Source organism: Trachemys scripta, chromosome 9 (assembly GCF_013100865.1).
Source record: "Trachemys scripta elegans isolate TJP31775 chromosome 9, CAS_Tse_1.0, whole genome shotgun sequence".
NCBI lineage: Eukaryota > Metazoa > Chordata > Testudines > Emydidae > Trachemys > Trachemys scripta.
In genome coordinates this window covers 18701328-18718003 of record NC_048306.1, presented here as the reverse complement: position 1 = coordinate 18718003, position 16676 = coordinate 18701328, and the positions used below count along the sequence as shown (strand labels likewise).

The following is a 16676-nucleotide window of genomic DNA, read 5'->3' as shown; positions in this document are numbered from 1 at the left end:
TGTTAAAGGGTCCCTCAGCACTCACAGTAACTGGTTCTGCTGCTCAGCCAGCCTTTTGGCTGCATCCAGTTTGTCTTTCCCACTGGCTTCCTCTGATCTCTTTTCTGGGCTACGCTACCCCACAGACTGGGTATCCTCTTCTCCAAGGTGTCCTCACTGAATATAGAACACATGCTAATTGTTAATTGCAGGGGTGAAATTCTAGACCCATTGAAGTCAATGGGAGTTTTGCCATTGACTTCAATGGGATCAGGATTTCATCCTAGATCTTCCTTTGAAATAAACAGTCCTCTTCATTACCTGACTCGTCTGCTCTCCAGTCGCAGGTAGTTTTCTTTATCTCTCTGATAGTCTCCAACTCTCAAAGAGAGCCCTACAGAAGAATTAGGCAGTTACTTGGTTAAATCGCTGCTGTGCATTTTCTGAAATCAGAGGAATATAATTTTTTTTACTGAAAATAGGTGGGTCTCTTAGTAAAGAAGAACAATGATCAACATTCCTCATGCCTCCTTACTTCCTCATGGCTGAGGGCTAGTCTTACGCTTCAGTATGTAACAAGATCAACATGGTAGAGGCAGTCACTAGTAATGGATATAACATTTTAATTGACCTTTGATGGCATGGAGGGGTTAAGCCGGTGGAAATAAAGCACTTTGGGCTGAAATTTGGATGTATTCAGGAGCACATTTCTTGAACAGATTCTGATTTTCAGGTGTGTGTGGCCCCATTGCTGAAGGCTGGGAGTGAACCATTTAAAAAAATGTCCTTTTTTTAAAATGACAGACCCCAGCCTACTTTTGGCACGCGAATGTAATTGAATAAACCAATGGGCCTGGCAGACTGAGTCTGCGTTAGAGGGGGCTGAATTAAAACAAAACCTTGGAATAGTCATAAGACAATGAGGTCTGAAAATCAGCTTAGTCAGGAGTTGACTAAGCCAATGAAAAGAATCCCATTGCTCATTAGGGGCCAGACTGTGCAATCCTTACTCACTTTGAGTGGTGCATTATTCTTTGAGTAGTCCCTATTTGAGGATTAGGGTGGTTGACTGAGGATCAAGGTGAGTAATGGGATTAGAATCTGGCCTGTAATAATTATGGGTCTGAATAAAAACCCAGTGAAATCAATGGAAAGTCTCCCATTAATTTCAGTTGCTTTGATGAACTACATAGCATGTAGGACCTTAAAGCATGGCCCCTGGTTTGGGACAGTGGAGTCATACCAGCTGAGCAGGACTTCCCAGAGATCCCTACACCTTAGACATACATAATATCCAGTGAAGCTGGGGAAGCATGAGCTGGAGACTAGCGTCTGAAAATCTTGGCACTTTGCATATTTCAGTCAGATCCTTAATGTTATTGTAACGTACATTCTTATGATGAAATGAACATGTTCAGCATGGACTTCTAGGGCCTGACTTCACTGAAGTCAATGAAAAGGCTCCCATTGGGCTTTGGATTAGGTCCTTAATACCAAATTTTTAGCCAGGCTGAGTCCGGTCTTTGAATTTGCATTCTCACTTTTTCACATGCAACTGACTGTGGCTGCCAAAGTGTGTGTGAATCAATTTAGTGCATGCAAAAGGGCATTTCCCTGTACATCTGGGTGTTAGTACACACAAAACAAGTGCACAGTCTCTTCTGCTGGTACAGTTGGATGACTGTGCAAAGTGCAAGGCGTAGGCTTCAAAAGTAGCTCTTAGCGATTCCTGTAGAATGCCTGATCTTTAATAGTGCTGTACGAACACTTCCTCAATCACATAATCCCTGTAGAAAATACCTCTTGCTGGTGAAAGTAGCAGGGGTTAAGTAACAACCAGTCACTTGTCTCATGGGGGCAGCTCCTGGCCCACAGCCTGCACACAGCACTTGTTCATGTATTTTTCAGGTGTTTAAGGTTCCCTTTTATACCTCAGTAATCAACTATATGAAAATACTTCTCAAATATTGTAGGGGTTGGGGTTCCCCCCACCCCCAGGCTTATAACTAAAATTATAAACTTACCTTGTTTAATGTTTTATTTATGTTTGTTGCCTAGTTGGCTCTGGACCATTCTAGTGAATTCCGACAGAAAATTTACAATTGACGGTGATTACTGAGAGCAGAGCTGATCAACAACAGGCTTCTCCACTGAATTAACCATAGACATGAATATAATCTTTCATGTGTCATCAGTTTGTTTCCAGGAGCTATTCTAGTGCTTGATAAAGAGCTTTATCTTTCCCTTTTATCTGTTCTCTTAGGGAAATCCCCCATCCCAACCAATGTTTTGAGGCTTGAGGTGTGTATAGAACCCCTCCTCCCCCCGTAAAATTCTTTGTGCTTTGCTGTGTTTTGATAATAGCCCCTCTGTGGGGCTATAACACAGCATTCAGTAAGGAACAAGGAGAGCTTTAGCCTTCTTTAGTGATAGTTTGCATACATTGATCCATATGGGACCTTTTAAGAGTTGGGACCAGATCAAAGCCTAAAATAGGAACTTTGGAGTTCATATCCAGAGCCAGAGCCAGAGCCAGATGTGGTAGCCTGGACTAATTTTTAATGCCATCTAATTGTTCATGTATAATTATTATGGGCTTGAAATAAAGACCATCTGATACAGCATGTAATAGCCCCCTCAACTCTCTAGAGACAGCTGTTCTAGAGAAGTTGCATAGGGGCAGCTGTCAAATAAAGGTAAAACTCTTTATTCTGAACCTAGGTTCAAGCTGACCTTGATCACAAAAGATTCTATTGATTAGTGCAAAATCTAGCACAGATTGACACCGAGTGAGAAGTGGCTAAAAGGTTCTTCTCAAATTACCACTGCCTTCTGTTAATGAGATCTTCCTGCTCCACCATGCATGTAATCTGCCATGGTTTCGGTCCTGAACTCCTTAGACAATAGGTTTGTCCATTTGTAGTCCCATGAAGAAGACTTCAACCTTGTTCACAGGAAGTGGTACTCCACTGAATTGAATCATAGAGCTGTCTCCTTACTATAAGATTAAGTTGGAAACTGATTGTGGGAGTTAACACTTTCTTCTTTCTTCTTACAGGACTTGTACCTGCCTCTGTCCTTGGATGACTCTGATTCCCTGGGAGATTCCATGTAAAGGAACACAATGCTAATTGTCCTTAGTACAAGCTATGTTTAAAATACAGTACAGTACTTCTGCCAAAAGAAGCAGATAGATGACTGGTACTTTCAAATCAAAGGACACAACGTTATATGTCATTTTTTTTCTGTGATTTTTCCTCCGTGCCACAAATCGACACCTATCAACTAATAGGGATAGAGTGATACCATCCTTCTGAGTAATTATATAGGGATGTAAAATTGCCAGCAATCTGACACCAATGATCTCATGCATTTCCCTTTTACTTCAATGTTTTTCTTCTGCTCTAAGTTCTTGAGTTTACTATTGACTGCAGAAAAGTTGACAGTTCCCACTAGAAATACATAAATAAATCTTTCGCTGATCAATTCTAAAGCTAAAAGAAAACAAATACTAATCTCCACCTTTTCAAAATGCTGATGAATGCTAGCAGCTCTTTGAAAGCAGATCTGCTTCTAATTTTGCATCCCTGGTTTTAGCACCTGCATGCTGTCTAGCACCAATTTCTGTTGCTGAAGGGTAGGGAGAGAAATGACTTGTTGCTCTGGTAAAAGATGCTTAAGATGCCAGCAGAATGTGAAACAAAGGAGTTTGGACAAGATTCAGAAATGCTGCATAAAATGCTAAGTAAAGTTTTTATAGCACAGTGATTACATTATAAATTTATGTATTGGGTCATTTTCTAATAAATAAGCAAAGATATATATACATGTCAGCTGAGTGGTGAACCAGATTTCTCATGTAACCCAAAGATAATGCTGGCTGATATCAAGTTATTATACCTGCCATATGGTATCTCTCTATCTCTGCTTATAATATTAATGCCTTGTAAACAGCCAACACTGAAAACACTGTGAGAATTTGTTTTCAGGTCTGACACCTTTAGGTCGCTTTTTGTAGCAAGAAACCAATACACTTTTTATAAAAAAAAAAACAAAAAAACTTGTATCTGTGTTTTGGGAGTAAGTATTCAAGCTCCTTTTTTATAAAAGCTGGTGATTTTCTTTTGTTTAAAAAACACATTCAGAAAAATTTACAAAAAAAAAAGCCAATTGCAAAACAGTAATAACTGTGTTTAGAAATCATGTCATCACTGCCAAACAGAAGAGAAGTCAATTCAAAATAATGAATGTTTTGATAATTTTTTTGTAATGTTTAAACTTGCATTTTTGGTCTATACAATTCAATACCCCCTAACTATGGTCAGATGCTCTAATTATATTACAAATGGAATTTTGTGATATTCAAAGACGGTATTTTAAGAAACTCATATCGGGGGGAAAACAAACTGTTATGGAATTTAGAGAAACCTTTCACTTTTATTAATTACTAATGACTCCTGCAGGATGCAAAGTTTATGTATTTACAAAATGCTGGTGGTTTTTACTACGCTTAGGCTTTACTGGCATAGGTTAGTTCAGTGAACCTGACTACTACAAAACTTTACCTGGGTACAGTACATGCAAATAAACCTTTTGTTGTTGTTGTTTTTGCTTTTATTTTAACTTTGTTTCAGCAGATATGCAGATTATTTTATGTCCTTGCAATCCCTGGTCATTAGAATGAATTATGAAGTTGTGATATTGGATGCTACACGAATGCTTGGCAATAGGATGACACCGTTTTGTTCCTTCATCTGTGCCAGAATGCCATTCCATATTTTTTGTTTTTTTCCATTGCTACCATTAACACTCTGTACTGGGTGCATCTTTTATGATGTGTATAATGCAAGGTGTTTTTTTTAAAAAAAGAAAAAAGAGCTGCATGTGAGATGATCCAAAACAAACATTGGAGTTACCCAGAGGTTTGAGTTATTTTGCACCAAATTTGCACCTACAGTCTTGAGCCCACAATTATTTGCACCCACAATTTTGCATGAGAAATCATTTGTTCCCACGAAAAACTTAATTTAAATGTGTAACCCTCTGACCACTTTGAGGTTAAGTGCCCATTTGACCTATTGTATTAAGATATTTGACTTCAATGCAGATGGACGAGGGTTCATGTTCTTTCCTGGTTAGAGCTTCTTGTTGGGGAAGGACAGTTTTGTGAACAAAGCACAGGAGTGTTGGCAGGCGATCTTAGTTCAGCTCTTGGCTCTGCCAGATTTCGTGTATGAACTGGAGCAGGTCTCTTAGTTTCTTGGTGCCTCAATATATTTATCTGTAAAATGAAGATAATAACTGCTCTATTTGACAGGGGCTTGTGAGGCCGAATATCCATTAATGTTTGCAAAGTGCTTTCAGACCCACTGATGGAAGGTGCTTCATAACTTCAAGGTTTTACTATTTGTGGACACAAACCTGGTTATTTTAGGGGCTGATGGTTGGGTGTATGATCAAGTGGATGCTATTTTAGAGACCATCCTTGAAAATATGGCTCTTTAAGTTTAAAGGCATCATAGAACAAATTATTTATGCCTACACTACTACTGACTACAGCCTGTGTTACACTGAGAAGTCAAATTTACCTTTGGCCCAATGGAAACTGGCTTCCTCTTATCTTCTCTGTTAGGAATCTTGAAGATCCCCACCACCAGTTTTCCCCCAGGGCCTTCCTAAAGGCTCTGAATGGTAGCCACCATCCTATCTGTTAAAGATGACTGAGCAGTTCTGCAGTGACAATGATGCTTCTTAATGAGGCAGAGGAGTGGTCACTTGAGTGACACAAGACGCTCCCACCACATCCATGGTCTGAGTGTCTTGCCACTCATCTCCCAATCCCTGTCAGTTTAGGAGGCAAGAGACTAGCACCGAAAAATAAATCTGGAACTTCCTTATAGCAGTTCAGAACACTTATCAATAGCTCACTGGGAAATCCAAGTCTCTTGTATCCATAAGCAGATCTGAGTCATATTACTGACAGCAGTACTATACGGTGCTTAAAGATGCATCAGAAAACTCAGTTTCTCTTCTCCAGGATCTGTCAAAATCAGTTTGCATGAGACAAAGCAGGAACCCAAAAACTGAATGGAATTTTGGGCAACCTACTATGTGGGTAGCTTGAGCAGAAGTAGATAGTTTTCCATCTGCCATGAACAGTGCTTAGATAATTAAAAAACAAACAAAAAAACCCTGCTAGTGGAACTTTCTAAAGAACTGTTACAGGCATTCTTTGTGAATTGCACTTAACGTGACATGTCTAAGAACTTGATCCTGCAAATACTCACTCATGGGAGGAGTTTTGCATGCTCAAGCACCACTCACATGAGGAAGGGTTCTTCAGGACTGAGCCCGATGATCGTTTTTGAGCACACACTGCCTCAGCAAGGGAATTTACAGAGGCCTAATAGAAGAAAGCATTTTCTTCAAAGGGAAAATAATAGCCATTCAGTTGAGCAAAAGCCACAAGTAAAACAGGGTAAGAGGTCACACTCCCAGGTTTAAGATGCATTTCTCCAGGTAGAGATACCTGGACTATAGGTAGAGATCAGTGAGCATTTCAAAGGTAACACATAGTTAGTCTGTATGAATGCTGATATTGCATGAGTACTTGTACAGAAATGCATGTGGATTAGCGTCCATACGGTGCTAGGTTTTTTCCAGAATCCCTGGAATATAAAAAGAAAAGAATTATAGACAGTATACTAGTAATTTCAATATATAGGTGGCCCTGATTCAGGAAAGCATGTATGCATGTGCTTATTTATAAGCATGTGCTTAAATTCCATTTACTTCAGTGGGACTTAAGCACATGCTTAAGTGCTGTTCTGAATTGCGATGAATTCTGAATTACTTGTAGCATACTACTGCAGCAATTCCAGTCAAATTGAGTTACTTGGAGCAGACTATAGTAATGCCATGATAAACTTCAGCGTTCACTTCTAATTTTTTTCTTCTTTTACAAACACACAAAACTCCTCAGGATATAAGGATTTGCCATATTCTATTATAAAAGCGCGGTCTGATTTCCCGTATGAGGCTGTTTTAAGTGTTTTCAGAGACTGAGTCACTATGATCGAATTGTTTAGAAACGATACATGAAGGAATCGTAAGCATTGTGTATTACATAGCTCTATCTGTAATTTACACTGTGCCTGGTCTATTTCAGTGTCTATACATATTGAACAGTATGTATGCGTATTTCAAGGCATATCCACATTAAGGAGGATTAGAGCAATGTCAGTGCCAGTTTTGTGTGTAGAAGATCAGGCCCACAGAGTATCGCATCAAATTATAGATCCTTCTGAAATTTTTTGTTAATATCTGAATCCTAAAGTGTATGGACCAGCCACTTTGCTAGTGTGAATTGTGGAGCTACACCAGCTCTACCACCAGAGCAGATAATCTAGTCTCCAATTTACGTGCATGAAGCCCCTAAGGTAGACTTTAAAGATTTCAGTGACTTGGTTTTAATTTGGTACATTTTTTGTGATGGGATGTCAGACTTCCTTCTGTCCTAAAAGTGTCCACGTTCCTAATCTCTGTACATTGAGTGTTGCCTTTTCCAGGGCTAGGAGCTCGAACTGTGTTACCTTCTGTGAGATCAGAAAAAGTAGTTTAGCTCAGCTGCCACATCACTTTTTCTCTGTGATCTGTGTGTCTCTCACAAACCACCGGCTGCGGTTTAGCCTTGTTTCAGTCTTACAATTTTTGAATGGGAAAAAGGGAGAGGGAAACTAAAAGATATTGGTGCGCAACCAAGCAATGTTACAAATAAGTTATTTTTAATACGGAAAAGGTGATATAAAAAGTATGTTCTCCTTTAATATTATTAAATATAGGACCTCTTACATGATGTTTTGGTGGCTGCTCCTTGTTGTCTTTGACCTTAGAAATGACATCCTGCTACATCATGTGGTAGCTCCTGACATTGCTCTTTTCGGGCCATACAATATCCTTGCTTACGTGCAACTCCATTGACAGGCATCAGTGGAAGTCACATTCTCTATTCAAGGGTATAGTATGACCCTTAAAGTTCAATCTTGCTTCCTTTAATGTCAATAAGAGTTTTGACATTTACTTCAATGGGAGCATGATAGGGTCCTTATATCTATCCTTCCCCCACTGAAGTCAACGGGAGAGATGCCATTAACTTCAATAGGAGCAGGATCCACCCTTACAGAAAATAAATAAGGAAATAAAAAACAGGCAAGTGAAATACATGGAAATATAGTATAGCCACGGAGGAATCTGAACGTGCACATGGTGTAGTCTCCCCATGTATTAACAATCAAATGTAGGTAAGAGGGAACAAACTAGTTTCTTTCTTTAAATGGTGATTTTACACGTGTTTTGAAAGTGATGAATATTCAAGTTATTTTTCTGGTTGTGGATCCAATATTAAAGCTGGTGGGAAGTTGCTTTTCAGGCTCCATGATGTCATCTGTATTTGGGAGCTAGATGGCTCACGGTGTTTGCAAATGAGACATAGAACTTTTCACCACTAGGTCTACATTGAGATTTAAGCCAATACAAAGAGCCAGGTGTGTTTGCAGTGGGGCACAAGCTTTATTAGTGATAACCTTGAAACGATACAGCTAGCACTAAGTCTGTGTGTAGTGAGATCAACTTGATTAACTTCTTAAGTGCCTTCCAGCACATCTTCCCTGTTTGGGTTTCAGAAACACTTGCTAATATTGAAAAGCCCAATAAGGTGTAAGTGTGAACTGGCAGCCAAGGTACGCTACCTGAATCTGGAGTCTGCTGAGATGATTATTCTGCTTCATATTTATTCAGCTGGGTCTGGGTTAGCACACTGTGAAAATGATGGTCTAGTTTATCACAGATTCATTCTGCCTGGTGGCACTGATGCCCTCTCACAGCATGTCCATGGATTTGAGGAGGCCTTCTCAGTGGCGGGTCAGGATTGAGATGAAGCTGAATCCTGTTTCTCTGAAGGCAGCCTGCTGGGCGTGTGTTAGATAGGATTGGAGGGTTCTTGCTGCTCCAGTCATGGATCCTGTTGTTGGGTCTTCTTGCTCCCCACTGTTTCCCACTTCCACTTTTCTCCTGGCCTTAGCTCTGGTTTATCTTGTAACATGTGTCTTCAGTTGTAAAGCTGGGTGTGGGATTCCTATAACTCTGCGTTTTTCTCTGAACACTTTAAGATCTGGCCATTCAGAATTTGATTGATGGGTCTGGTAAAGAAATCTTCATCTTCCGATCCATTGTGCTGGCAAAACACCACATGCTAATGATGTAGCTCTATGTGCTAAAAGACCCTAATGTGGTTCTTGAGCCTTTTTTCCTTAGAGCTTTTATTGTAACAACAGGTTCCCCATTTGGGGCAGGAAATGAGGACCATTAGTTGTTTGGTTAAGGTCACAAGGTCTGGTTCTTATTTAAAGTAAGACTATTTTACACGGCTCTTAGAGTGAGAGTAAACTACACTTGTACCCATTGTGACGGCCTTTTGCACGGCCAGCGTGGTGTAAGGTGACCTTAGGGTAAATGAGCCTCAAGCCCATATTCTTAGCCCAGTGGATAGAGCACTGGACTGAGATTCAGCAGACCTGGCTTCTATTCCCAGCTCTTCCATGGGCCTGCTGGGTGACCTTAGGCAAGTCACTTCTCCTCTTGAGCCTCAGTTTCTGCATGATGGAAAGGGCTGTAGAAGAGCTAGGGATTCTTTTTATTTATTACGTAATGAAGTCCACAAACTGCACTGGAGCGAACCCACGGTCCATTATCCTTGGCAAAAGTTTCCAGAACTCATTATCACGTGAACATGGTTTTTAATCTGTTCACCCCGTGTGTGGATGAGTTTGCAGGCAGATTAGCCTCTTTTGCATATTGTGAATGGGAATCTACTGCTACTCTCCTGGTGGTGGTGTTTAAGTTACATAGGTCGGTGTTTATCGGCTGCCTTTGTCTTTCTCTCAGCTCTCTGCTCTAATTGACACTAGCTTCTTTTGCACAAATTACACAGCTTTCCACCAAGTCCATTTTGACTGTCCTGGACACCGGACTGTTTGATGTGCTCTTGTGCTGCACTTTATTACTTCTTTGTGAGCTTAAAGGATCTTTCCCAGCCTTTCCTCTCTTTGATCTTCTGGTTTGTTGAGCCTCTGTCCTTTTAAGAGCAGACCGTCCACTATATCGATGCCTCATTTGTACTGCCAGTATTGTAGGAGCTGTTCAGGGATTGCTCCCTTTCTTAGCCTGCGTGTCTCTGCCTATCTGCTTAAGTATCAGCAAGTCCTAGGACCTTTGTTGTGCTTGCTCAGTTTGGACTGGGTCACTGGGAAGCTTTGACTTATCTGGTCTCTGTACAGCTTGAGTTCTATTAAAAATTCTTCTTTCATCACCGGGCTATGTGAGGAAACTCTGGAGAGAGCATCTGCCCACACAAGGCTTATCCTGGGAATGTGCAGTACTGTGGAGTTGAAGAGAAGTCAGTGCAGGTGGAATCTCAGTGTTTAGGAGGGTGACTCATGCCGGGTCTTCAACCACAGCAAGGAGCTCCAGACAGGAGATTGTCATAAGCAAAGGAGACTGAAGAACAGACGAAGAAAGATAAAGGAATAATGACACTAGACTGTGCTTTCCCACTCATAGTGTGGACCCAATTCTGGCAATGGGGTGGAAATTGTCCACGTCGCTTCTGGCTCTCTCAAAACTCTTGGCGAGTCCAGTCAATCCAACAGAAACCCCAGAACATCATTTCATGGTGACACCTAGGGCAATGGCCCAGACCCACAGCCAGGTCCTAAACTCCTGCTTCTGGGCTGAAAGATATTCGCATGCTAACCAATGTTTGCCTGTTTGGGGCCCATTTGTGCTACTAACCAAAATTTGGGCCCTGCATTTGTAAACAAGGAGCAAGCTTCATCTCTGGAACTCTGGTGTTTTCAAGGGCCTTACGCCAAGCAGACAGTGGGCCGGTTGTTAAAGTGTTACTGGTTTTGGAGCCATTTATTGCTAAATCTCTTCCTGGGAAAGGATTGTCTTTCATCTTTTCTCTTAACATCTGTAGCAGGGCTCACCTATTCCTGCTTCTGCTCTCTAGCACAGTGAACAGGAACTCAAAATTCGTCAGCCAGTTTTAAAACTCCCTCAGGTTTGACAGTTTGCAGTGGAACAGTTGCAGCAGGAGGATCCCTAAAGGGAATTAACACTAGCACTTTTCAGTCTGACAACTGAAAAAGAAAGTTGGCAGCATTAGAGAAAGATGCAGTGATGGTCAAAGTTCTGGGAAACAAAGAAAGGAGACTCATTTCCGAGGGGGCTAGCAGGGAGTATTTGTTAGGAAGTGTTTACTGAGCGGTGGGATATGAGTGGGAACTTCATCATAATACCAGATCAAATGGAAAGGAATGCATAAGACAGAGTGGTGGAAATGTCAGTCTTTGACACGTGCAGAAATAGAAATAACGAGGGTAGAGAAACCAAGAATAATAAACAAAAGGGAAAGCCTTGGGTAGCTGAGGATCTACAGCTCGGCTCTGGGCTGAAAGCCAGCAGGGAGTCCATGGCTGTGAGTTGTTCGAGTGCTCCATCGATGCCTAAACTGGATTGCAGCCTATCCGTGGTGACAATTAGTGTCCCGCTCCCCATCACAGAAATAAGGTCATATTTGGCCACGGGCAGAAGAACTTGATTTAAAATTCCTTTCCTCCCCCGTCCCTCTGTTCCGCTGGCACATGAAAGTCTGCAACATCCTTGAAAGAGGTGGGGGAAACTGCATCCCTTTGTCGAGTGACAGCCCAGCCTGTGGTTTTGTTTGATTTTTATTTTTATCCCTTTGCATTGGACTAGAAATAGAAATGCAGCAGCACCGCCTGGTTCCCGAAAGGACAGGCTGGGTACTTGGGAGAGGAAATTGCAAGAGATGCAAAAAAGGGTAATGAGGGCATGTCAGATCTTTCCCCAGGGAACCCAGCAAACTCTGGCAAAACATAGGCAGGGCAGGCCACTCTAGTCAGGAAAGAGCCACCACATCCTCCTGAGGGAAGAGAATCTAGTTTTATTATCTTGTAAAGCCATGCAGAACAGAACCACTGAGGTCTTTGACCTGCTGCTGGTCTTGATCACTGAGTCACTGGCCACACATGCAAATAGTTCAGCTCACCTGCACTGACCCCTTTCACCAGGAAATGCGAATTTATATAGAGTCAGATTCTGCAATGCTTATTCACACTGAGCAGTGCCTTACTGCATAAAGAGTCTCACTAATTTCATTAGAGCCGCTGGAGGAGCAAGGCAGTCCTCAGTGAGGTTGGGATGGTATAATCTTGCCCATGGCTTCCTGCGGTCAGTCTGTCACAGGAACTTCAGTATCGATGTTAATTTTTCTGCAGTGATTTATTTGTTGGGGGGAAGGGGTGTCTTATGTGGGAGCAATTTGTTCCAATTTCATTATTTTACAGACAGTTTCTCTTTCCCTTTCTCTTGCATAGAAGCACTTTATTCCATTAGTAATCCCATTGGCTCCAATGGCACCACTTCTGGAGTCGGGTGCTTTTCTACCCGTGCCAAGGTATCCGAATCTGGCCCATATAAAGTGGGAGTCCCCTTTTGTGAAGCTTCTGGTGGAATTGCTGTCTCGTTGTTGAGTTTCAAGCCGTTGCCTCTTTGTTGTGTTGGGAAGAAAGGGACAGAGCCTTTCAATCACACAGGTGTCCATACTGGCCAGGCCTGGTTGTAGTTTCTTGGCTTAAAAAAGAAGAAGAACATAAATGAAAGTGAGTTTCAAAATGTGTTGGGTACTAGATATTCCCTGGCATACTGATATCCCTTTTAAATAGCTGTCTTCCTCGGCATTCATCACTGTTGTAGCAAAACACCCAGAGTTACAGCTATCGCACCTAATACATTCAGGAGAAAGCATGGCTAGAAGGAAGGATATGCACATAGGACCAAATTTGCAGCTGGTGTAACTCCTTTAACTTCAACAGAGTTACAGCATTTAACCCTCACAGTCAGGTCCAGTTACTTACTCAGGTAAAACTCCCCTGGATTTCAGTGGGAGAGTTGCTGGTTTTTTTGAACAAAGATTACAGGATTTTGTGTAGGAGATTCTACAGTAAGGACACAATATAAAACTTGACCATATGAAACCCAGCAAAGTAGATTCTCTGCTGGCACAAAGGGATAAAAACTCCATTAAAGTAAATGGAGCTGAGTCCATTTATGCAAGCACAGATGTTGGTCCTACGTTTCAAAGACTGGTTGCTGTAAACAATCCCTATTGTGAATATTTAATTGTGGGGTCAATTTCCAGGATTATTTTAGCAGAATTCATGTTGGAAATTCCAGATTCCAGATAGATTCCCTGCATGCATCTGTAATACGTGAATCTTAAATGTTATGTATTGGTTTTATTGTGGCTAGTGATGAGGCAGCTGAAGTGGTTCCATTCGGTTAAGCATCCGTCTGAAGGTCAGGCTGGGAATCTCAGAAAATCAGGCCCTCTCGTGAAGGAAAGCTGAATCTACTGAAGGCCTGATCCACCATTGACAGGAATTGGGGGCCCAAAGGGTTTGCAGGATGGGAAATAGCCTCTCTCCCACTATTTCTATTCCCAGTCCTAGCTGCAACCAAGAAGAATGGAGGTTTATGGGTTTGTTGGTTTGTTTTTTTAAAAAAGAAAAGATGTTTTCTTTTAACCGGATGTTTTTGAACATAAGAAAGAGCATTCAGATTTGTTTCATTTTAAGTTGTGGGGTAAACTCGAGGCTGGTTCTGATTTTATCCAAACTGGTTGGTCCATCTCTATTTGCAGCCAATAATTCCTTTAGTTTAGGTTATTGTCTTCTTTCAAAGAGTTGTTTAAACATTTCAGATATCCCAGAGCTGGATCTCCGACCACGTAGCAGGACTCAGTCTTGGTAATGCTCAATCTGCAAGAAGACTATGTACTTTTGCCATGATGATGATGAGAGCAGAGTGGTTCATCTGGCACATGCAGTCATAACTGGATATGCTGGCAGCAATAGGTAGAGAGGGACCTGAAGCTGGTCCTGAAAATCCTTACACTGCAGGGACGCCCATATCCAGAGCCAAACTAAAGAGATGACTCCTGTCTCTATAATGGGCCAAACTGAAATAATCTATCCGGGTACCTCTGAACATTGAGGAAGTCCAGATTCAGATCAAAATTTCAAGTTTTAGGCCAAGTTCTAAGCCTGTATAGGTTTCCTCTGACAAATTTACAGCCATGTCTTATTTGTAAAATTCCACCATAGCTGCTTTTCTGCCTCTGTTACTAACTGTAGGACAGCAGTCATGGATGGGTCAATATTCCATTTGACATGCAGGTGGCAGTCTAAATATAGCGGGATTTCAGCCTCCCTCACGTTATGCACCCAGAAATGTCTCTGGGGTATTTGCAAAGCAGTACATCTTTAACAGGTTCTTTTTCCTTTCTTTGCTATGGAAACTCCTTCGGATTTAGAGTAATGTCTAATAATGTGTCCGTTTGAAAAGAAGAATGTCTAGGGAAATAATTGCACTGTTAATCAATTGGTGTATAACATGAAGCAGAAGTATTGAATGTAAGAACAAGAAAGCCTATGAGTAATTACAGTACATGCTGGATTCAGACGTGTAAATTGTTGTTAGTTCGCTTGTCATTTAAACTGCATGTGATCCAAGCAAATTTCTCACTGTGGCACTGCTAGTACGGGTGCGATTGTCAGTTTAGAAGGCAATTTGAGGCCTCTTAGGAAGAGGAAACCTGTCTAGTTGAATCTCCTTCTATGCTGATACAATTTGGAAGTCAAAGACATGCTTTTCACTTCTTGGTGCCCTGTATCTTATAACACTGTATAGTCTAGAAGCACAAGAAAAGAGAACCAGCTGGATGTCTTTGTTGTTACTAGCATTTGCCTATTTTCTTAATCACAAGCTAAAATAAGCCACTCTCACCACGTTCTTCATGCCCCTATTATCTGAAGAACGCGTATTGCCTTCATTCTTTACCCTGAACTTTGCAGTGCTTCGGTAGGCTGCAATTCTGTTGAGAAATAAATTGTGCTAAGGGAGGTGTGCAGCTGAATTGGAACCTGATCATTGATTACTGTCACATCATGTATTGATTTTGTATCATTTCATCATTAATAACAAAGCTGCAATATAATATAACCGAGAGGCCATAATGTATTTTCTGTTGTCATTCAGATGGGGGATGGGAGGATGGGGGAAGAAGGGGCTGAGTTTAAAGTTTAGCGGGCATACTTTAGACTCTCTGTACATAACCTTCGAGGACATAACAGTTGTAGGGATTGAGTTGTATTTTGCTAGCCTGGTAAGCTTCTTTTTGTTTTGTTTAAATAGTGATGTATTTAACTAATGACATGTTGTACAAAGCATTGTTAATTTAATGGATGTTTTGATTTTCCTAGAACAGATCCATATAACATTTCATTTTGGCAAGAACTTTTCATAAGCCAGCACCAGTATTGCACACAGCATTAAGTTGACTAGTTCTGCTTTTTTTGTGGGGGGGAGAGGGATTTTTTTTCTTCGGACAAATAGCATTACCCATTGTTAACTTACTGCTTGGGGCTATATCTTGAATTTCCTTTTAAAATGAAATTTAATTTAAAGTTGCCTGTGAGGGATATGAACAAGCAAGAGGCTATGTCAAAATGTCTCAGTTGTATCATCTTGTAATATATTGCAGCTTTATGCCAATGATTCCTTGCTTATCTGTACACGGTACATGCATGGTTTGAACTAATTCTGCATTCTCCATTTGTGGTGAGTTATTTAGCATTTTTACCACCTTTTGTGCCATTCAACTTGTACAGGAAACATTTTTATTGATGTTTTAAAGGGTAAAAAAAAAAAAAAAATCTGCTCCATAGCTGTAAGTAGAACTCGATTACTTAGCTAACAGATATAAATTAGTGGTCGTAGTATTAGAAACGCTAGGTTGCTAGTGAACAAGCTTTTGAGAGTAAATGCATGGTATTGTACATCTCATTTCTTAATTCATTCTTCCTTTACCTCTGAAAAGAAGATTCTCTCTCTCTCTCTCTCTCTCTTTCTGTCTTTCTCTCTGTCTCCCACTCTCTCATGGTTGTAAGTTACAGATTTGGGCATAAGTAAAATAATATACAACAAAGTTTGAAAAGCAGTTGTCAACAGGCTCTCCTGAGTATGTGTTACGTATCAAAGAACAATGCCTTTGGAACTCTGAATAGACACTGAACTTTAAAGTAAAACAGATAAAAATCAGTCACATATTGTCTTTGATTGAACTGTACAATTAGTTAAATATTCACAAGATCATATCATTAGTAAAAGATGTGATCTTATTTACCCATTTCAACAGAGGCGTTAGGCATGTGATGTATTTGCAGATCATTATGCCACATACATGTCTGTTTTTAATGGATGTCGTCCCATAGGTCTGGAATTGCAGAGTTTGCATATGCTCTTTGATTTTACTGAATATTCAGTGGAAGGTCAGGGGATGAAATTGTGTTAGCGGTTCTGAAAACATCTCCTCCTCTTCCACATTCCCAGACTCTGATTTCAATTTACAGGGTTTCTTTGGTGGTTGTGCCTCCGTTTGCAACAGAGGACATACAACATTAAAAGTTTGGAAAAAATGGGGTCACTTACGAAGATGGGGTCTGTAAGAAACAAAGGAAACAGACATGAACAACTCCCCCAAAACCTACCAATCC

The 16676-nt window shown here is 40.8% G+C and overlaps 1 protein-coding gene across 4 annotated transcripts in view; it reads left to right on the top strand.

Annotated features, from left to right (window-relative positions):
• DCX (doublecortin) overlaps positions 1 to 16311 on the top strand; it is a 109908-nt gene extending 93597 nt beyond the window's left edge. For all 4 annotated transcript variants that reach the window (XM_034781166.1, XM_034781165.1, XM_034781164.1 and 1 more), the window contains exon 7: positions 3038 to 16311. In XM_034781166.1, the coding sequence (XP_034637057.1) occupies positions 3038 to 3094 (57 nt within the window). In that variant the 3' untranslated portion in view covers positions 3095 to 16311. The remainder of the gene's footprint in view (positions 1 to 3037) is intronic.
• Positions 16312 to 16676: the final 365 nt, after the last annotated feature.